Source organism: Cyrtonyx montezumae, unplaced genomic scaffold, assembly GCF_038088225.1.
Source record: "Cyrtonyx montezumae isolate F1298 unplaced genomic scaffold, pur_monq_1.0 scaffold_8, whole genome shotgun sequence".
Taxonomy (NCBI): Eukaryota; Metazoa; Chordata; class Aves; order Galliformes; family Odontophoridae; genus Cyrtonyx; species Cyrtonyx montezumae.
This window is the reverse complement of record NW_027072089.1, coordinates 36,881,040-36,904,271: the sequence shown is the minus strand read 5'-3', so window position 1 is coordinate 36,904,271 and position 23,232 is coordinate 36,881,040. Positions and strand designations below refer to the sequence as shown.

The 23,232-nt window shown below is 41.3% G+C and overlaps 1 protein-coding gene across 2 annotated transcripts in view; it reads right to left on the bottom strand.

Annotated features, from left to right (window-relative positions):
• ATP6V1H (ATPase H+ transporting V1 subunit H) overlaps positions 1 to 23,232 on the bottom strand; it is a 202,612-nt gene that overhangs the window by 27,161 nt on the left and 152,219 nt on the right. Inside the window, exons 1-2 of one of the 2 annotated variants that reach the window (XM_065753284.1) lie at positions 5,848 to 5,913; positions 4,611 to 4,733 (exon numbers count right to left, since the gene is read on the bottom strand). The exons of the other annotated variant lie outside the window; for it this stretch is intronic. Of the exons in view, the coding sequence (XP_065609356.1) occupies positions 4,611 to 4,714 (104 nt within the window). The 5' untranslated portion in view covers positions 4,715 to 4,733; positions 5,848 to 5,913. Of the gene's footprint in view, positions 1 to 4,610; positions 4,734 to 5,847; positions 5,914 to 23,232 lie in introns of those variants that run through there. 2 annotated transcript variants of the gene reach the window in all.

Here is a 23,232-nt window from a genome sequence, read left to right as displayed (position 1 = left end):
TTTCAGCTTTTCATGGCAATTTAAAAGTTGACCTGCAATCAAGTTTATCCAAACGCATAGCAAGAGGGCTTGAGATAGAAAACTGCTCTGGGGCTATTATAGACTAACTGACCTGTCTGATCTTTTCTTTAACCAAAAGAAATAACTTGAAATAAGTCAGTATTCAAGGGGTAAGTGCCATCATCAAAACTATCTAAGAAAACCATTGACTCAGCTAAACTTGGCAGAACACTGCTTTTTTTTATTTGTTTGTTACAATGCAAAACTTACCATCACACCAAACAGAACAACACAGATTGGCGCTCTTCAGGTACTTGATTTTTATTTTATTTATTTTTTTTTTTTAATCAAGGACTAGTAGGTGACTAGCTTTAGTAGTTAATACCAAGGCTGATTCAGGAAAGAAGAAAATTGTGCACATCACCATCATCGATATAAAAATCAGAGGGAATGTAAGTATTAGACATTGCTCTGTTCCAGTATTTCCAAGATTCAACTCTTCACATTTCCACTGACTCAGCTGCCTCTTCCATTTTCCAAAGCCACACAGCACGGATTCTCTTAATTCATCTTTTCCATATTCCAGGTTGTTTTCCAGATGTTCCTCAAACAAATGTTCCATTAAACTCTTGGTAAACTCACAGAAAATTTTCACATTTTTTTGTTTCACCTGAATTTATGTACTACAAAAATATAAATCAGACCTATGCCATGCTCTCAATTTTACTTTTCCTTTAATGAGGATAGCCTCATTACAAAGACTAGCATTTTAATTTTCAAGCAAAGAACGTAAGCAGCTCAGTACGTCACCTGCTATTCTTGTATTTTGTTGCCTTTTTAAGGAAAATACTAATTTGCACAGAGCAAAGGCAATTAAGGCTTACTAGATGGAAGACCCACAGTAGTTTCTTCTAAAACTGAAGTAATTATAGAGAAAAAAATAATTGCAGTGACGAACGTTCTGCCTTTTAGATTGTCTCTTTTCTCTCCTATTACAAATAGTTTGAGTAGTTGAAAAAGGACCAACCCTTTGCCACAAATATGGGCCATAACTACCACAAACTAGCAGCAACTAACTTCTCAATCAATGCCCACCAAGGGAGGGACACCTAGATAATAGTGATCTAAGGTAACCAGATGAGCTATTTGTTTGTAAGAATAGTGCCACTTAGGAAGCGCTTCAAAGATAACTCAAGGTGAATCCTTCATTTTCAGCTTTAATGATTGAAAAAGCCTTAGCCCAAGAAGTGTTGCTAACAGGCAGGCTGTTAGAAAAGGTCTGCCAAACTTCAAGGAAGAAAGCTTTCAAATTTTTGCTTTCATCTTCCATTAGACTGCAAGGTTGGGGCAAATAGATATGGTGATATGCAAAAGAGAAAAGCACGATGAGACCACACGGCTTTTAAAACCTCTTGGTCTGTCAAGATGATTCACAAACTTATGATTCCTTTTTTATTTTTTTCCCCTAATAATTATACATCTTCTCCAGCAGCTTTTCTTCCTTTTTTCTTTGCATGACGCTGGACTCTTGTATCTCTGCTACAAATGTGTGGCTCATTTTTAGAACTACCTACCACAATGTCAAGGCATGATCTCCCATCTGTTTATCTACATTAATTTACATGCACCAAAAAGATACAATTGTTGGACAACTACTATAGAGACAGAAAACCTACAGTGCAAGATGCAATTTCCAAAGAGTTCCCTTCTCTGAGAAATCATTTTCTACCTTTAACACACAAAACTGCATTTCCTTCAAGACAAGGTACCCTATGAAGACAGTGATGTCCGGAGGCAAATGCTGAAAGCAACCACACAGTATATAGCAATGGCGTACTGTATTTTCAATCAAACAACAGCATCAACATCTTTAACCTACTCAAAGTTTCAAAATCAAAAGGCACAGAACTAATGGCCCTCAAATGCATTTAGTTTCTAAAAGGTAACTATATTAACACAATTCATCTTCTGCTGTTGTGAGATTTATTTCTTCTCCTAAAGATTTTTGATGTGTATTGAATTCTAGCTTGGTTTTCTAAGTTTCACTAATAAATAAAAAAAAATCCACAGCCTATTTGGAAGAGTCAGCAGTGCTAAACATAGTATGTTTGGTCATAATACCTAAATATTACATGTGATGATAGCATGCACAGAAAACATCAAAAGTCAGCAGCTATGTTAGTATAGTTTGACATTTAGTTTTCAGTTATAACCTTCAGATGAAATGAACAATATGCTGGTTAATCTTCAGCTCGAGTTGACTCTAAAAAGCAGTCAGACAACTGCAGCCTAACTGTTAGCAAGACATTTCACTTCTGCACCGAGGAACTTTCTGCACTGCAGAAAAGAACTGCAGAAGCCTTTCCTTCATGACCCTGACTTCGTTGCTATTGTGACTGGTGCAGCCTTTAAAGTGCCTTTAATGGAACTGTCACAGCCAAATTGTTTAAAAATATATATACTGTGAATTTCTTTACTTCCAGCTACATAAATGCTACCCACACTACACAGAACACAAATCAGGTCATGCTGAAGTTGATGTGTTAACTTCAGAAAAGCATACCATTTACACAGATGCTTAAACCATTAACTCCACAGACCATCAGAACAGCAGCTCAGAAGTGAACAAAGAAAAGTGTCCTTGAAAACCATCAGCACACCAGCTTCCTTCTACTCCACAGGAAGGAACAAACCACTCTGACCTGCTTCTAACAGGCCATCAGAAGCTAGCAGTTTCCAGTCAAAGCATGCTTCATTCTAGAAATACTGGCTGATACAGCTGCAATATCTGAGCTTTCAAAGAATGCCTTAATGCACCAGTCAGTCTCAAAGTCATTGTCATGCCTAAACCTGGCTGAAGTTAAAGGGATATGTTCAATACCAGAAATAATCGTTTCCTCTTTAGAAGTCCCAAAGCTTTATCTAACGTTTTCAATAACTAATGTTGAGGAAACTCCTCGGGCAAAGAACTACAGTTATCCTCACAATGCTCTTCAGTCCCTCTAGCATCACTCATGTTCATCCTTGAGGCTACCCGAGTCAGCCAGCCAGGCTGTTATCAGTAAATATAAAGTACAAAGATTATATTTATATTTAAGAGCAATAATAAACAAAACACAACCTCATTGACTTATAGAGGACATCAAGCACTGAGCTGTCTCACAGCCTGACAGCCAGATGCAGTACTTTACCCTCCAAATCTATCAGAAAGGAAATAATTAGCACATTCTTCTTTTGTGGAGTCCATAGCAAACAAAATCATACTCTACATTTAGGATCTGAAAAAGAACCATCAGCTCTACCTACTGGTCAAAAGAAGTTATACAGGAAATTGCTGACAAATAAACAAAACTGTCTAGTCTTTATACATAAGCACACAAAGAGGATCCAAGGATGAAGGCAAATTGTAAATGGTAGGCCACATTAAACTGCCAAGCAATAATACTATATATACTCAAAATGCAAATCCATGCCACACAGAACCATCTCCCAGACTGACAAAAGCAACAACTCAATCTTAATAGCCTAATAACACAAACCAGTCCATGAAAAATACTATCCCATAGTCAGCAGATCAACAGCAAACAACCAATCCCAATATCATCCCAAGCACCTGCAAATAAGCTGTTCATTAGCCAACAGAACAAAACAGTTGCCAGGCTTTCTCAGAGAACATTTTCTGTCAACAGACAGTAACAGCAAAAGCCTTTTAGACTTGTCAGCAAGTGTTTCATAGCTGCCACTCTCAAGTTACAGTACCAACCTTACTTTTTTTGCCTGCATAGTCAATGTAATATCACACTACAAGCTGAACCAGGAATAAAACCATCTGAAAAATAACTCAGAATAAGTAAGGTTCCACACCGGATCAGTTCCTTAATCCAGTTTACCATGCAGATATATAAAGAGGAAAAAAAAATCACAAATAGAACAGGAAATACTGGGCAACCCAGCACAGTGCTCAGGTCAGGTGTTACTGACTTATTCCTACTGCAAAAGTATTTCTCAGGTTGCACACGTACAGTTTTGCAATGGCTTTTTTTTTATTGTATAGCATATATTTACACAAGTATCACAGCAATCTGTAATACTCAGGCTGTGATAGTCAGCCTTTTGTAAAGTGATGCAGTGATAATCAGAAAGCATTAGCAGCAGGGTTTGTACCCCTGGAACCAAGATTTCTGCTGCTTTAGTTACAAAGTAACTAACACTGAAGAAATTTGCTACGGTACCTGACACTCAAGAGATGGTATCAATTCACCCTTTGAACAAGCAAAATACCATTTCTTTACCTCATTCCCACACACAAATCAGTTTAACTCAGCTTGTTCTTTTGCCCTATTTATTCTTCTCAGCTTCCATTGCTGTTGCTTCCAAAGTAAATTCTGATCTTCTCTGAAATGGCAGAACAGCTCTCTTCAGAATGAAGCATTTGCTTCCAACTATCCTTTTATTTACTTGATTGTGTTCCTGGACTTTTTCCAACTTTCCTAATGGCACCACGACAGACTGTTCTGCACTGTAACATGTTTCAGCATAACCCAAAATCCTAAGAAGTCTAACACATCAGTAATAAATCAATCAACGACTTTTGAAAAGACTTTACTTACTGTAGGTAGGACTGCCAGTTTACTTTGTTTGCCCGAACTTCAGCAGCTTTGGCAGCAATGATATTCGTTGGGACAGCAGCATCTACAGCACCTCGGATATCCATCTTGATATTTAGAATGCACCTAGAAGTAAAAGTTACATTTCAGACCTTTTGTTACAATACTAAAGAGCAGATTATCTGTCCAATGCTTTCAAGTAAAAAATAAAAGTAATGAAATAAAAATCTGTTTTCAAGTGCCCCGTTCCCTAAAACCCTATTCAGCACTTTTCAAGAAACCAAAGTTTTGCACAGCACCTACACAATGCCTTCCCTGAAGCAAACAAGGGCATACCATACACTGAACACTAACAAGGTTGTTAGGATACACTCATTATTAAATTACTTCTAGACTCATTAATTCCTGAACAACCAAATGAAACCACCTTTCTACAAAGCTCAAGTAGCCCTCAATTAGCCCTACAGATAACAGAAGCTGCTTGCAAATCAGGACTGACGATAAGGTTGACAGTTCACTGCACACACAAACCAGCATCCCTGCTGTACTTTAGGCCTGATCTACTTCGGCTACTTGCAGTTATTAGACTAGTTAAGTAAAAATAGCATATAAGCACATTACAGTTGCGGGGAAAAAATAAAATGCCCTACATAAAGTAAGAACCATCTTACGTAGGCTAAGATAGTGACCTTCACCACTTCTGCTTTCTCCTTCCCTTATGATTTAATCTCCAGCTGACTCTGATGCCAAAACAAGAAGTGTGTTTGCAGAGGCTCAGGGCCTGGCTGGAGCAGGAATTTGTTACAGCCCAAACCGGACCAGGCCTCCCACCCGGCCTGTCCCTGGCCCTTCTCGTTTCCCGTTATAGAGGTTACTAAGAGCAAACCGGCACCTTCTGCCCCACCCTTAACAGGCACTGCACCTTCGCGTTACAGATGACGTCGATTTCCCTTTGAAACTGCCTCCGTGATCAGACACCCACAGACACGGCAACGTTCACCGTGCCCCTCAGCGACCACCAGAGCTGTCCCAACACTACGGAGCCACTTCTCAGGCCTCAAAGAGGACGGGGCTGTCCCGAGCGAGCTCGGGGCGAGCCGAGGGGCAGAGCAAGAAGGCACTGCCGCCCCCCGAGCGGCGCTCACAGCCCCCCGAAAGAATCCGTGTCCCAGCAAGCCTCATCCGGGAGCCCCACAGGAGCAGCCCGGTAACCGGCACGGCCGGGGCAGCGCCCACTTACCCCAGGCAGAGGCGGGCAGCAACGCTCAGCGCTGGAGAAACGCCGGGCAGCGCCGCTCCGCAAAGCGCCCACCGTCACGTGATGCCGCTCAGCTGATTGGCGACGGCGGCCGCCGAGGGCCAACTGTGCGGGGTTCGCGCGCGTCCCACGTACGGCCGCTGGTTGAATGGGCTAACGGCTGCTTCTGGCGGAGGGAGGGGTGGGGCAGGGTTAGGCCTCGTTCTGACCGGTTCCTCTCTTATAAGAGCTTTTACATTATGCCCCATTCTACTGAATGCCTTGGAGTTCCAGGGTTGTTTGAGCGATGTTCTCAGACATAGGGTTTGAATTTGGGTGGGGTCCTGTGTGGACCCAGCTGTTGGACTTGACGATCCTTTTGGGTCCCTTCCAACTCAAGTTATTCTATGATTCTGTGAAGGCACCAAAGGCCAATAGGGTGATCTACAAACTACCACTCAGCCCTCATCTAACCTGGGGCTACTTCAAGTTTTCTTCCTTGAAACTTTCTCAATCAACCAGGATGATACCTCTGCCCAAACCCCTGATTTCTCAACACCTCTTGAGCACACTTCTGGCTTTAACCCAAATACCAGAAACTACGTAACCAGTACACTGAGTACCGCATACACTTAGGATTGTGATTCTCAGCCCTACTAATATTGGTTCAAATGTTTTGTAGAAAAGTGCTCATGCGAGAAGAACAAATTCATGGCTTCAATTTGATGCCCAGTGTGATCTTTTATTTAGAATGTAGGTTGTCATCAGTCCTTTTCATAGCAGACAGTTTTTCTCCTAATTGTACCGTCTGCAAGAGTTTAGCACCATCCACCCAGTCTGGATGAAAGAGGAGAGTTTGCTGGGGTTTTTTGCACCGCAGAAACATGATCATTTTTTACAGTAAAGAACTTTGAAAGGATGTTATTTGCCATGTCAATTTTGGCACAAGTGGCAGATTGTACCTTTATTGTTCATCACACTCACTGTTGAGAGGCTACAGTAAAGAAATATTTTCCTATAGCTTTTCTGTAACCTTGCAATGAGTCCTGATTTGTTGGAATATGCATCTACTGAATTAGCAGAAAGAGACATGCAGAAAGAGAAGTAATTGTAATAAAAATTAATTACATTAATTTTGCGATAGGAATTCCAGGGCATTTTTAGAGGAACTACAAAATAATGAACAGGACATTTATACCTGGCAAGTTAATAGACTATATCAGAGGAGTCAGATTATGGAACACAGTGTACCCTATTAGAGAACACCAACAAATGAATTCAACTCTTTTGAAGTCATAGACTTTAAGTACATATTTTTCTACAATGTGTAAAAGGAAATAATTAACCAAAAGTCATGACAGCTCTGTAAAAAATGGTCAGGTCTCACATTTCTGTTGGAGTTCTTTGTGAGGGTGGAGAGGGTTGTCACCTGGCTGATATAATTCACTTAGATTTCCAAGAGGCATCCAGTAAGATTCTTCAGGTACTTTTAAAATGGAAAAAAGTACTGCATCCAGGCCTGTGATCCCCAGCACAAGAAAGATGCAGAACACTTGGAATGGGTCCAGAAGAGGGACACTAAGACGATCAGAGGGCTGGAGCACCTCTCCTGTGAGGATAGGTTGAGGAAACTGGGCTAGTTTAGCTTGGAGAAGAGAAGGCTCCGGGGAGACCTCATTGTGGCCTTCCAGTACTTGGAGGGAGCATATAAACAGGAGGGGAAATGACTGTTCACATGGTTTGACAGTGATAAGACAAGGGGGAATGGTTCTAAACTAAGATGGAGATTTAGGAGGAAGTTTTTCACCCAGAGGGTGGTGACTACTGGAACAGGTTGCCCAGAGAGCTTGTGGATGCCCCATCTCTGGAGGCATTCAGGCTTGATGTGGCTCTGGGCAGCCTGGTCTAGTGGTTGGTAACTCTGCCCATAGCAGAGGAGTTGAAACTAAATGGTCTTTGAGGTCCTTTTCAGCCCAGGCCATTCTATGATTCGGCTGTTCTAAAAGGAAAGATTTCTGTATTGGTTACTAACTCTTAAATGGTGCGTATACAGCAGAGGGTGGGAATAAAAAAGCAGTTTTTACCATGCAGAGGGGCCTTCAGCAGAGTGCAGAAGGCATCCGGCTGGGGTTTGTTGCTCAGAAATATTTGAGAAAGGAGGTAGACAGTGAAGTAAAAACCTTTCAAATGATCGTGTTACTCCTTTGGCAGGTGCAGGTTTAACTTTGTACCACCTTGTCACAGAATACTGGGTTACTACAAATTTACATGCATCCGTCCCTCATCTGCCAAACACCTTGGCACATCTAGAAATTTCACTCAGTATGAGTCTTACAAAGGTATGTTGTGTTAAGGAACTTCACTGCACTGCAAGGGTGGGATTTGAGAAATAGAACCATTCTATTTGCTGTCTCAGCAACCAGCAAAACCCCACTCCAAGGCATCAGCTTGGAGAGCACCTTGTGGTATTGTATTCATGCTGCTTGATTCTCTGGATGGGATGCTGCTAAAGCTTATGATTGAAAGGGTGGTATGTTCCATCTTCTTCATAAGAATCCAGCCTTCAGATTCTGGGTACTGCAAAACTAGTGTCACTTAACTAATTTTGATCACATCCATTAAAAGCTGAATCTACTATATTTAGGTGACCTGTGTGTAAACATATGAAACACACAGAGAAAAATTAAGTGTGACCATGCAGGAAAAAAAGTCACCAATTGCTTGGATCACAAAGAATATATTTAAAACAATTAAAAAAAAAAGTTAAATAGTTTAATAGTACCAAAATGGATGCAGATGAGTCATCCTCACAGTAAAACTACAAACAGTTGAATCGTGAGGCTATTTTTCTGCTCCCTTTTCCTTTTTGTAATAAGAACAACGTATCATCATCTCTCATGTATTCTGCAAATTGCAGAAGTGTTTTACACATCTGCCATTTAACCTCAGCATTCTCTGCATCACCTGGCTGTCTCTTGTATGTTTGTACAAGTTTCTAGCATGTATAGGAGTGGCTTGGAAAGCTCATCCAGCTAAAACAGAAGAAGAAGGTAATGCGAAGTGAATACACTTCTTTAATCCACAAAATATTTTTGACAGAACAGAGAAGATGGCAAGAATTGTAAAGGAGTGCATTTTTGAAGTGGTACCTATACACTTGAAAAGCATAGAGGATAGTCTCACTGTTTTCCTAAAACAAACACCCTATTTGATCTTAAGGTCATCCAGGGCTTCAAACCATGTCTTCTGAGTGCTCACACTTTCACTTTCCTGGCGCTTAAAACCCACCCCCTAGGGCAAGTGGAAAGAAAACAGCACATGCATCGCATGACAGGAAAGGGAGGACAGCCACAGGCATGGGCTTCTTAGAGTAAGTTCTTCAAGCATGAGCCATCCATGGCTACATTGGAGGACATCCTTTTTCTATCAGAGAGCTAAGTGCCAGGTGCACTTGGTCAGCGTTCCCTATATTAAGCCTGTTATTTTTGGTGAAAGGGATTCTACAGAAGGAGAGAGGGAATGGCAGAGAGGAAATAACTAATATTCGGATGTGCTTATGGGTTGGAAGAGGAAAATGCTAGAGGGGATCTGAGTTTTCTAAGGTAGGAAACATGAAGGCATTCTGAGCATCACTAGCTATTTAACGGCAATGTATAAGAAGAGTGTCTTAGTTTTCTGGATAAAGTGAGGCACAAAGAAATACGAAGAAATTAGCTCAAGGTCACATGAATGGAGAGTACAAAAGCAAAACTAAAGCAAATAGTGTGTAAACATAAAATAGTCCTTTCCCCAAAGCACTCCAATGAATGGAGGAAGACAAAGTTTCAAAAAGAAATGAACTTAGAATAATTTGCCTTTAATGCAAGAAGAAAAGAAGAATATCAGAATGTGTCTATTTCTATGTCTTCTGGCACATTACCTGGTACATTATGCCTTGATGAAGAAGATTGCTAGTCGTCTCCCATAAGGTATGATGTGTTCTTCTTTTCCACAGGTGGATGTGCTCAAGAAATTGTAAATATCTTGTCTAAATTTCAGGATAGGACAAATAGAGCTAATTATTTTAAAATGTCAAACGATATTTAGATAATACACTTTACAACTTTTATTTAATTATTTATAATTTTGAAATAGGCATATATTTAGGTGGCTCTGAAAATAATGCCTTGTATTTATTTCCTTGGAAACTGCAACACACACAACGAGCACAGTAATTATTTGACAGAGCAAATTCTCAGCTACAAAACACTATTTTTCGACATAGTCACCACCAATAGCTGTGCATTTTCACCAGCAATGAACAAAAGCCTGAATGCCATATCTGCGTGGCCGTCTGGCTTGTCTTTCATGTTGCTGTCACCACAGCTGAAACACACCACCCACTGCCTCGCTGTGATCACATTCACTGTTTGGTCTCCATAAATGTTCTGCAAGCATCAATGAATGATAATGGGTGCAGTTATTCCTCATGAAGGAATTCAGTGACACACTTCTGTTTAACACACACTTCTGTGACAGAAGCTGTTTTGTCAGACTGCCCCTCTGCTGCCACTTGTCACATGGCAAAAACATGTAATAGAATATTGGGTGGGAAAGTTCAGCCCCTACTGCCATATCACCAACATCTGCCTCTGGGCTTACATAATAAAATAAGAGGCATTACTTTTGGAGCAGTCCTCCATCAAAGTATGTCTTTAGATACCCATTCTCCATACAGAAAATCTAGCATGATTTGACAGTGCAATGAACCATAAAAATTCCTCTCATTGGTTGTCAACCTTTCCATTCACAAGCACAGAAGTGTTTTCAACGTGAAGTGTTTCAACGAAGCTTTTTTCTGAATAATTATAGCAGGGTTAGCCCACAGCTTTTTCTTTACTGCTGTAGTTCTTTGCCTTCTATTTTTATTTTATCTTCGCTTCTGTGTCTATGACATTGTGGAAGATTGTTCATTTGTGAGTGTTTGTTTTATTAAAAACGAGTAAATAGTGCTTCCTATAATTAATGCAGAATTATGTGGCTTCTAGGTTAGAACTTGGCTGATTTTACTTTGAAATTAATCAGATCCTGGCCTAAAGAATCAGATAAATCTAATGTACCACAATTTATCAGATTTCTTACCAAGAAATCTTCTGATTGCTCCACAACCTCTTTGAAATTAAACTCATGCTCAGTTAGGGCACGACACATACCTTATCCTGAGTAGAAACTATGCTTTCAAAATAAAAATAAACTAACGTTTTATTGTAATAACTACATCTTCAATTTTTCCCCCAGTAGACTAGAACAATGCTATATTGTCCAAACTTAAAAGTGAAGTACTGTGCAGAAAGAGGAACATAACGGTCAGAGCATGGGTACCTATTTATAGCCTTGAGTAATAAATGCAGCTGAGGTTTTAAAAGAAGGTGCATTATTTGGAGATCAGGGAGAAGCGTCTCTCAGACCTATGAGTATTCAATTTTGTATTGAAAGCTGGAGTATCTCGGACTCTTTAGCACCTCTTTACAGCCTACAGGATCTCTTCCTCTGTCACCATCCATCTCTGCTGCAGTCTCATGTGCTTTGTGCTGATGGCAGCTCTGAACAAGTGGGTGGCACTTGAATGTGTGGAAGGAACGCTCGTCTCTGGAAATGTGCTGCAGGTGAAATGAAGTCTACCTCTGGGATAAAATAGTAATAAAAAAGCTCAGAGCAGTAGCTTCTTGGAGGAAGAAGGAAATGCTGCCTGATGCTGTTGATGTTAACTCTGTATAGAGGACAGGAATGAGAGTTCTTACCTAAATCTCAGCAGTAACTCTGACAAAGTCAGGCTTACTACCAAGACTTATACAAAAGCTGTCTTTCTATGCAGTGATTTCTAACACAATTCAGCTTGTTAAGTCAACTGCTGGAAACAGCATTTTCTCATTGTTCTCTATTTTTCTCCTCAGCACTAACTGTACCTCTCTGAAAACAAAGACAGAGGTGTGACCAAGACATTTCTTACAAAAGGCAGTAAAAGGGCAGGTAGCATTATACTTACAGTATACCTATAGTGCTAATTTGCCAAAACTTTTTAGCCCTAGCAGAAGAAGATTGTTGCCTCATGTCTGTGCCTGGGAAGATCTTGGAATAGATCCTCCTGATAGAGATGATAAGGTACATGTGAGATGTGGAGGTAATCCAAGACAGCCACCACAGCTTCACCAAAGGCAAATCGTGCCTGACTAATATGGTGGCCTTCTAAAACAGAATGATGGCATCAGTGGACAGAGAAAGAGCAATGGATGTCATCTACTTGTATTGTGCAAAGCCTTTGGCATGATCCTGTACCATATCCTTATCTCTAAATTGGAGAGAAATGGATTTGGAGGCCAGACTGTTAGGTGGATAAAGATTTGGTTGGATCATCATAGGCAGAGAGTTTTTGTCAATGTCTTTATGTCCAGGTGGAGGCCAGTCACAAGTGGTGTCCCCCAGGAGGTCTGTCTTGGGTCTGGTGCTCTTCAACATCTTTATCAGTGACACAGACAGTGGAATTGAGAGTACGCTCAGCAAGTTTGCTGATGACTGCAAGCTGAGTGGTGCAGTTGACACAACAGAAGGGAGGGATGCCATCCAGAAGAACCTGGACACTCTCAGAAATTGAGCACATGTGAAATAAATGAGGCTTAACAAGACCAAGTATGAGGTATTGCACTTGGGTCGAGGCAATCTCAAATGTGAATACAGACTGGGAAAAAACTCCTTGATAACAGATCTGTGGAGAAGGACTTATAGGTCCTGATGGACAAAAAGCTGAACATGAGCCAGCAGTGAGTTCTTGCAGCCTGGAAGGCCAGCAGTAACCTGGGCTGCTTCAAAATATGGTGGCCAAGAGGGAGGGAGAGGTTACTGTCCCCATCTGTCTGCCCTCGTGAGGCCCCATCTTGAATCCAGGGCTGGGGCCTCCAGTACGATAAATACGTGGAGCTGTTGAAGCAGATCCAGAGGAGGCTATGTAGATGATCAAAGGGCTGGAACACCTCTCCTATATAGACAGGTTGAGGGAGTTGGGTAAAGTTTCAAAACTGATGGAATATCCCATTCAGCACTCAAATCAGAAACTCCCTTCATTCCTGTTTATATATTCTCATTTGGAAATTTCAGCTAGTACTAATACTAATAAAAATACTAACTTAAAATATAACATTTTTAAAATTGTAAGCATCTTGAAATGATGAACAAATTTAAAAGTTAATGACTTTTAGTGCACACTAATGTGTCCCAAGGATAGTAATTTTTTAAAGGTTTTGCCACACAGGGAATGCCATCACTTTCTTAATTCTCTTTAAAACAGAAATATTAATAAGCAGTGTTGCAATTAATGTTTTGTCAGAATGAAAATTTCAGCATTGCTCAATATTCCTTCTACTTCTTTGTGTTTCTCCCATTCGTTTTTCAAAAAGGACAAAAAATGAAATCCTGAGTGCATGTTGACAAACAGGAGACAAGCACTTGGCAGCCCCCTGCAAAGCTAGGAGTGTTAACTATTAATAATCTACCTGGAGCCTTAGTCTTTATATTTAGTTCGTCTCTATCCGCAGACAGGGCTGCTTCTAATGTGGTGTTTTCCTTGGAGCGGGAAGGATTACCACTAGGCCATCTGTTCAGTCAGTTAGAAAAAATGTGATTGACAGGTACCACTGACCTAAGGCAGACATCTCCATTTGGTACCGTCTGCAGAGTACAACAGGGTGGTGAATTGCTTCTTCCTTTGTGACAGAATGTGTTTCATGGTTGTTGCGGCCCATTTTTTCTGACAGATATTCAACCACTATACACCCTTCTTCCTCCTTTTCAACTTGCTGAAGCCTTTAGAGCAGTAAATCTAATCTCTAAGCTGGTACAGTGCTCAGGGGATGAGACACTGCAGATATCTGAGGGCAGATAATCCTGTTTGTCTCCAGAATGTTGGGGACCGTAGGAGGAGCTGGCAAGCTGTGAGAGACCCTGACATTTGCCTGCTGGTGTAAGGACAAGCCATCTCTATGTTGTTGTCATTCAGCCCAATGTCTGGGATTTGGTTTTGTTTCATTGTTAAATAAAACGTGCTTTTCCAAGAAAAGGTCACTGCAAGATTGAGTTCAAGAAGAGTCTTTTATTTCTCAATGTGGAGGCAACTTCTGCTCTACTTCAGGACTCACAGCTACCATGCAGACAATTGTCAAGCAAAGGATGCCCTGCAAAATGAAAATGAAGACGATATTAAAACAGTACAGCAGCTTTTCAAGGTAAGATCTTTTTAAAGGTTGCATCCAGAGGTGGAAGACAAATGTGGTAAAAAGGCTGGGAGGTGTCCTATGGTGGAGGACGAGGACACTTGGGCTATCTAGCGTGCATTTAGCTGCAGCAGGAGAGGATCAGACTGGGCACTAGGAAACATTTATCATCACAGTGGCCATACACTACAACAGGCTTCCTAGAGAGGTGGCTGGTTCTCCATATCTGTCTCTGTTCAGAAGGCATTTGGACAATGCCTTCAAAAACGCACTTTTTGTTAGCCCTGAGCTGGTCAAGCAGTTGGACTCAGTGATCTTTGTTGGCCCCCTGCAACAGAACGATTCTAATTTAAAGACAAAATCCAGTGTTTCCAAATGTCCTGGGAACTGCTCTGTAACTGCTTCGTGAACTTCACTGTGGGGAAATTTCTGACCTGGCTTGTATGAGGCTATATGTGCTGAGGGAACATGCCTACCCAACTTCATAAATAGTACCAGCAAATGATTCAGTCTCCATATGCAACCTGTGCAATGCTACTAGTAGTTACCAAGTGTCCAAAGGGGCTGTGTTAGTAATAGAAATGACAAGACATACCTGCCTAGAATGTGTACAGCCCTACGATTGAGAAAGTAAAATAAATTGCAAGGCTTACTTCATGTAGGAAAGCAATACTTTCCTTTTTTGCTGGTAGGGAACCAAGGCACAAATGGTTGGCATGATTTCCCAGGAAGACAACATAACGTTAAAACTTTTTTCATGGTGACATTGAAGTCAGCAGAAAGTTCAAATTCTGTCTAGTTAAATATTTCTATATGTGACACTGATCACCGTGGCTGAACTATGTCATTAGATGCATATATTTGCTTGACTGACAGGGACTCTGATCAGACTGATTCCACAGTACTCATTAATTCTGATGTTCCCTTCAGCCTTAGATGAGGTTTTGAATGTGATGCCTCTCAATGAGAGCAGTGGCTGCTTCTGAGAGCAACTTGCCTTCTAATTCAACATGGCAAACTGTTGAACATTAAATAAATTGGGCTAAAAAAAGAATCTATTCACAAAACACTTGGATTAGACTTATTTATTCTTGAACGTGCTTTTAAAGAGAAACTGAATTACAAGATAAATATTTTTGAAAAATGGTAAGCAGAGTTTAGAGGCCTTTTAAATTCTCTTCATGACATTTAAATTAATTCAGTTAGTTATTTCTAAACCTCATTTGCATTGTTGAAAACACCTTTCCCTCTGACATGTTTGCATCTTGTTTTGTAAAAGTGTTACAAAGCAAAAGCAAATAAACTATTTTACCAGACTCAGCACAAAGATGCAAATAGTTGTTTTACCCAAAGCTACAATGGACACATTCTCGCGTGCCCCCAGTGTGCCTCAGCAACAGCCCAGAAACACTACACTGAGCAGGAATGTAATGAGAGGGTACAAATAGGTCACAGTATTTTCCTAATGATAACATTTGTCTGAAGTCCTATTAAACACAGCTCAGTGCCATCACTTCCTCAGAAGAGAAGGAGGCTGTTCTTCTGAGAAATGTCACATTTTCATTCACGTCCGAGTTTCATCTGAATAGGACCCATTTCATTTACGCAGTGTAATTATTATTTTTAAGCATACAGGCCACAGATTCAATTGGTTTTACAGAAATGATATGCCTATGGACAACATGTGACTGGAGAAGTGCAAATGGGATGGCACTAATAAGCCTAAGTGTCCCTGACCAGCTTCACCTTGGGCTTCCACCCACACCCTTGGGCCCAGCTGCCCTATTTAAGATCAACCCTGGGCATTTATTTCTTGCTTGAGCTGTGCAGGAGGAGTGCTGGTCTCTGGCAAAGCTTCAGTCATGTTTAATGTGGTAATGGAGCTGCCTGGTTGAGACCATGACCCCTGGGCTAACTTCCTGGCTTGACCTTAATTGTCCTCTGACAGTTTTGGTTTGCCAGGTGATTGAGGGACCTGGTATTAACCCTGACCAGGGTATTGACTTCCATCCTGCCACGGCATTATGATGTTGCTTTAGAATCTGGATTCTTGGTTGGACCTGGCCACCATCTCCATTTCTGTCCCATTTGCTTTGCCCAGGTACAGTGGCATGGGCTGTGGCAGGGGAGGTGCTTGTCCTGCTGGCTGCAGGATCTCCTTTGCTTCAAGCTAAACTTTCCAAGGGAGCAATCCTCTTGCTCTTGCAGACAAGCAAAATCTTTTCCAGCTTCTGCTGAGATTATCTTACCTGTAAGATCTTTCTATCTGCTGTTCCGCAACTCGTGGAGCAGAGATGAAGAAAGGTGAAGAAAAACATTTTGTTAAATTAGGTGTATACCAGGGAAAGGCAGAGAGCAACTCTAAAGCCTCTCCAAACATCCACCTGTTGGCTAAGGCCTTATGAGCACCCAGATGACACCCTGGTTACAGTGTTGTTGCTCTTCTGCTTCCTAAGTCTCACCAATCTGAGCTGTGTGCAAGGCTAGGCTGAAATTGAAATGGACATAAGCACACTGGAGCAGCATCCTTTGAGTTTTGAGGCATCAAGCATCATTCCATGAGCTGCACGTAATGCGAAAACTGCTCATGACCATGCACAGCTCATCTAGATTAGTCAGCAATTGCTATGAATCATAATTTGTTTGATGGAACAGGGATCCATTCACAACTCCAGAAAGGTCAAAAATCATAAAACACTCTATTTGTGAAAGACAGCGTGCCATTTTCATGATTGCACTCTTCTGCAAAACAGTCTGGTGTCTTCAGGTGATAAGTGCTGTATTAATTACTGTTAACAGCCCTGCTGAAGTCAGATATTGTCATGTCTTTCATAAAAGTAACATGAGCTCTAATATCAGTAAATAGACTCACCTTCTTCGTCGATATAATCTTTGTCGAGTAGATTTTCATTGCAGTATTATTCATTTGGTGAAGTCAGTTACTGAGCCACAGTAGTACTTGTATGTCGTAAAGCTCGTGATTGCATCACAAGATGTTAGAAGCAAGCCAAAGAATAATTTATACCAAGAGGAAATTATTGCTGTTCTTTTGAACAAGTATTTTGCCCAGTTAAATAGGCTGAAATATAATTTAATAGTCACATTTTATTTAATTCTTATGTTTGAGATGAGCAGGCAATGCTAACTGTATGTCTGTGGATTGAACCACTTGGCAGCTAACAATCTTCATCTTGCCAAAACAGTTACTCTTACATAGCAGCTATAAAATTTGAGACATGTTTGGTGCTCTGTTTTATTCATGAGCAGTATTGCTTCAACTGGAGCCTGACCTTTGGGAGGGAAATAGAATTACAGGGTGTTGACACCACCAAATTATGATTATCTAGTCTTACTGACAACTTATTTGATGATACACTATTATTTTAGGTGGAAAAAGGGCTGTTTCGCTGACTAGCAAAATAGGAATAATATGGTAAAACAAAGTGCCATTGTTTTTGCTGTTTAATTTTGTTTTCTTGACATGTATCTTTTATAAGAAGAGTTTATCATGTCCCTGATGTGTTTTTACTAAGGAAATGCTACTTCTGCATATTTTTAGACTAATAATCCTCCTGGCACTTGCAGCACCCATCAGAATATTGGGGTCTCTTAAGCAGATCTTTTAGAAAGATTAAGACCCACCAGAACCCTGCCCCTACAGAGAAGTCAGGTAGAAACTGGCCAGGTTTTCTGTCATTTGCAAAATGATTCCTCCAAGGGAAAGCTTGTTGCATTAATTGCCACTTTCAGAATTCAAGAAGCACTCTGGGAGTGCTTCAGCATTACTCACTCCCATGTCTAAAGCAGTTATTAGGGTCACTCACGCTGTGAAAAAGACTGTAGTTGTCATTCTGAGGGTGAGAGATCTGTCTTTCAGCACATTTATGCGAAGTGGGAGTTCTAGCTTCACACGCACCGTGGCAAAGACATTTTTCTATGAAGGACGGGTAAAGCTCCTAGTTTCCTGTATTAAGGGAACAAAAAGTAATAACTGGAAATCAAAAGGTACATATAGTAGCATATTAGTCCTGCAAGTGCATTGGCATCCACTAAAGCCCACAGTTTTAAGGTAGGGACTAGCTATCTCAGAAATGGATGAGCAGAACTGGATATGTATGAACAGGATTCAAAAAGCACTCTTCTAGGGAGGTGGCCATCAGCAGAAACACCAAATAATGTTAGAGATGGGCCTCTCCTTTCATTTGTGAACCAGACTCAGGCACTTCTCTGGAAGTAGGCCTGACACAGGACAGAGGAGCACTTCCTCATTTGATAGCCCAGTACTTAACTGCTGTTGCCCAAATTATGGGCAGTCCAAGTTGAAAACCATTCTCTGATGTCACTCTAGCCACACACCCTTCTCACATATACAGTAAAGTAAGTAACAGGCGTCCCTTCCTTCCCTATTGTCAGAATAATTCTTTGTTGAGTTAGAATTTAATATTCCTCATAGTACAAGTGGATGTTGATGCTTTAAAGCATTTACCAAGTAGAGTTCTAAGATTCAGTTTTCTCTCTAAACTGATATTCAGTGAGCCTGGACAGAAATCCATAGGGAATTCCTTTGCAGCCACATTGGAAAGTCATCCCCTTCCCCTCCGTGTTTGGCCGCACCCAAGTTAGAGAGGGTCCTTCTGGAAACAGAGGCTGATGCAGACCACCAGTCTAGGAGATCAGCCCGCACAGATTCACAGTGAAAGAAGGAGCTATACCTGCACTGTCAACAAACATGCTGACAACTGTGTGTAGGACTGTGATGGGAGCTGGGGAGACCCCTGAACTTCTGGCTCCCAGGTGAAGGGAATAGCAATTATCATGTCAAATCGATCCCATAACTTTCTACATGAGATGCAGCACAAACACTTGTCCACGTACAAAGAGGGAGCAGGCCCTGCTGCCTAACTCAGAGCTGCAGGTCCTGCTAGGAGCTGTGCTACAGTGTGCTCCAAAACATTCAGCATACAGGGCTCATTTTCACCACTTGCCCTTTGCAGAGATCCGTCATGTTTTGTTTGGAGTTTCCTTCTTCCCATCTCCCCTCTGAGTGCCTTTAGCACACCAGTATGCTCCAGGAAGCCCAAACCATTAAATACAACTCCTCTGAAAAATAATAATACACTCCACCCTTTAGCACCACATATAAACCACTCTGGGTGACTTCTGGTGCAGAAGGTTGAACCAGGCAGTCACCAGAAACCTCCAGAAGCTCCAACTGTTCTGTGAAACAAAGAGCTCCTCTTTAAACTGTTCTGTAATTACTGAATCTAATTGGCATAATCATTGTTTTTTTTTTTGTTTTTTTTTTACTTTGAGATAGTTTTCTCTTGCACCCATAAACACCATTCAGAGAATAGACATCTGTATTGTTCAGTGCTCTCTGTGAGCCAGCAATAGCTGTGCTGACAAAAATCAGAGGACATTCTGCTGTAAAAGTCGTCAAAATAATAAAGTACTACACATTAATGGGTGGACTGCTTGCATGTTAATGATGTGCAAATGTCCTAGTCCTCAGAGATAATTTGTATTAATTAGCAATCACGCATTTTTCCAGTTTATCAATTTACATATTTTACCTGTGAAATAACACAAATTCCTTTTTTATCTACACACTTTCAAAATGGAAAATGCCAAAGCCTGGGCTGGTAGGGTATCACAGAATCACAGAACTGTAGGGGTTGGAAGGGACCTCTAGACATCATCTAGTCCATCCCCCTGCCAAAGCAGCTCCCTAGACCAGGTTGCACAGGTAGGCATCCAGGAGAGCAGTTCAGCAATCACCTCTGCCAACTCCCTCAGAGAATATTACTGTCAGAGAAAGAATTTAACGTTCACAAAAGCTAAACTATTACAGTACTTCTGGAATTTTGTCAGCAAAGCAATCGTAGACTGGCTTGAATTGCAGAGTTTGTTTTCATTAATACATGACAACCTTCTTTAAGTGGAAGAAAATGTCACACTGACTAATATCTTAACCACTCACCTGAATGATAATCAATCAATTCAAGGTACGGGTAACTTTGTATTTTAAAATATACTAATTTAGGATCTCCTTCCACCAGAAAGAATCAACAGTTTAGCTAAAGGAGACAGAGGAAAAACAGCAACTCTCTCTGGAAGACCTTGGAAGTAGCTTCTTAAAAAGGCAGGTAGCTTGGTGTCTGTGAGATAAGAGGAACTAATGTTTGTTAGTATGCCTCTCACACCCAGATGGATAAAAGTAAATGATCACCAATTAAAAATAAAATTAAAAGCCCGGTGATACAGAATAAGAAAGAGGAACAGTGGTGGGTTGGGTTTCTCTGAGTTCAGAATTGTCAGTGATTTCCGTGTGTCAGAGGAACTCCCACAGGCCAGAATAAATTGTGCATCGGTCACAGGTGTCAGCCAGTCCACCTTAATAAATACACCCTTCCAGGACACAGGTGCAGTACTGCCAAGGATAGTTCTGGGTGTAAGTTTGATAGCATCACCTGACCCTTGCTGCTAGGATCAGCTCTCCTCAAGACCCTCCTCATATGGGTTTCACTCACCTGCTCATTAAAACCTCCACTCAGAGTTCACCCAGTCCTATGTTTTCTGACCCTTTCCCTGCAAAAGCAGGGCAGCTTTCTGCTCACGTTTAGTTACATCTCTTTATAAATCATCTCTGTCCAGCCAAAAGCAAGATGCAAAAGGAAATGATAAAACCCTATTATAAACACCTTAACTTCAAAGCCCAGCTTCAGGTTGCTAGGGTCCCCATGCCAAGCCAAGATAAGCAGGGAAGAGCCCATCACACTTCTCTCAGAGCCCACGCAGGGAACAGGAGCGCTGTGCTGATGTACCGTGGAAGGAACTGTATGTTTCATCACAAGCATAACAACTTAAATCTGAAGCAGGCAGAATGCTGTTTTTCTAACAGTCACATCCAAAAAGATATGCTGAAAACTGCCACCTGTGAAGTGGAAAGGATCTGTGAACATGTGCAGCCCACAGTGGGCCTGTGCCTCCTTACTGACTGACTGTGATTTCCCATAGCCCACCCCTGCACCCAGCACCAATTCCAAAGACATACAAAAAAAAAAAAAAAAAAAAACTAAAAAACCTTTGAGTTTGAGGTCTTTGGGCTCAATAAAGGCAAAGACATATCTGACTGATTCTTTCAACTTACCTATTTCCTTTGAAGGAAATCAGAACAACAAGAGTAAAACCCTTGGAGATAAGAAAGTATTTGTTATTGAACTGAATAACAATCAGCATTTATTATGAAAATTAGAGGGTTATTATATTTTAAAGTATCCAATTTCTCTCACTGCGGTGCTTAATTTGAAATAAAAAGCATAGTTTTCTCATTTGATGACCAAACATACTGGTTTAAACACAATTCTGGGAACGTCTTTGGGGAAAGGAATATCCTTTCAGGGACTCCTTACCAATCCTGGAGCAGAGAATCACAAATAAGCTCTGACACCCACACTACACTACACTTTGCAGCTTCTGGTACTTGGAATTTGTATTCAAATTCACACAAGTGGTGCGAAATAAGAGCAGTAAGGAGTGTTTCCGCATTTTCATCCAGATCATCTGGATGGTTTGGCATGGAATAGCAGGCTGGTTCTCTGTCAAAGACTGACAAATTGAATCAGAGCCTTATACGAGAAGAACGTTCCTTCCAACTGGAATTTCTGTTCACTGAAATACCTGATTCTGAAGGACAACTGCTGTCCTTATGGCAGACCAGCCTTCCTTGCTGCACATCCTATTGTGTTGGTACAAGCCCTGTGCAGATGAACGCATGTATTTAGGGTGAATTCCCTGAAGGAATAGTACCCACACAATATAACGAAGGTGGACAGTACACTTTTGTATGGCTTATCCAGATGGTATAAAAATAACCAGTAAATTAGGAAAGGCTCACCTGTCAAGGCTTGCCTAGAACTCCACACAGGAGGGATCTCCAACAAGAGAACATTCCCCAGTGGTGGTCAGCCCTTAAATGGGGTCTGGGAGAGGTGGAACCAAATTCCACCCCTTGCGGTCACACAGTGCATTGCCTTCACCTGTGCTCCTGTGGCTGACTCAGTGCTCACCTCAGGTGATCAATCAATGGTTCAGGCCGTGATTCAACAGTTCCCATACAACGTGCTTCCTTTAAGTACAGAACAGCATCTGCTTGAATGATATACCTGATCAAGAGTGGCATGCTCAGACTGCAAAATTGTTTCAGACTCCGAAATCTGTGCTCTCTTAAGTATCAGACTGTGTGGTAAGCAAGCACCCTTTAAACAGAAAGAAAAGACAAGCTCCACAGGATGTTTACCAGCCTTTTCAAATCATTAGGAGAAATAACATAAAGATGTTAGGGATCAGAGAAGAAAGTACAGGCTGTTGCAGAGAGGACGCTTTTGGGGCCACTGTCTTTGCAGTGTTTGGGCAGGTTTGAAGCAAACTGCAGAATGGAGGCTGTCAGGGACGTTTCCTCTGCACAGGAGGAGGAGGTGGTTTTTAGGAATAGCTGTGTCTCAGAGAACTGCCACCAATCCAATCTCTTAATGACTCGCTTTAAACAACCATGCACAAAGTGGAGATACAAAACTGGGCTTGTCCCGGTTTCAACCCATCTGGACTTACGTTATTCCCTCTCTTAAACAGCTTCTAGAACTCACAGCAAAGTGTGCTGTGTTTCTGATTGTGATTGCAGGGAAACGTGGCAGGCAGCCAGGGGAGCAGGACCAGCCCCTGAGGAGGGAGTGCCTGTCTCTCTCAGCATGGGAGAAATGTGGCTTCATGGGAAAAATTACATCCCTTCCCCAAAAGCTCAGAGCAGGTCCTCTGTGTCCATAACAGTATCTATGGTACAAAAGAAGCCCTGGGAACTGATACCATTTGTAAGGCTGCACCTAAGCCTAAAGCAAGCATGACATTTAGGAAATAATTTGTGCTATCTGAAGTCACAGTTTGTGTAATCTAGGCATCTATGCTTATGCGGGTAAGTTTACATAGGCTTCTCTGAGAAAGATTAGTGAGAGATTCTTCAAGGAAGCCACAGAGCTTTCTTCTTGATTCCATAGGAATATCTACATAACAGGCATAACCTGACCTCTCCAAATCTGTGCTTGATATCTGTCATTGATAATTCAGTCTGCTGTGGCAAGTACCATCTAAA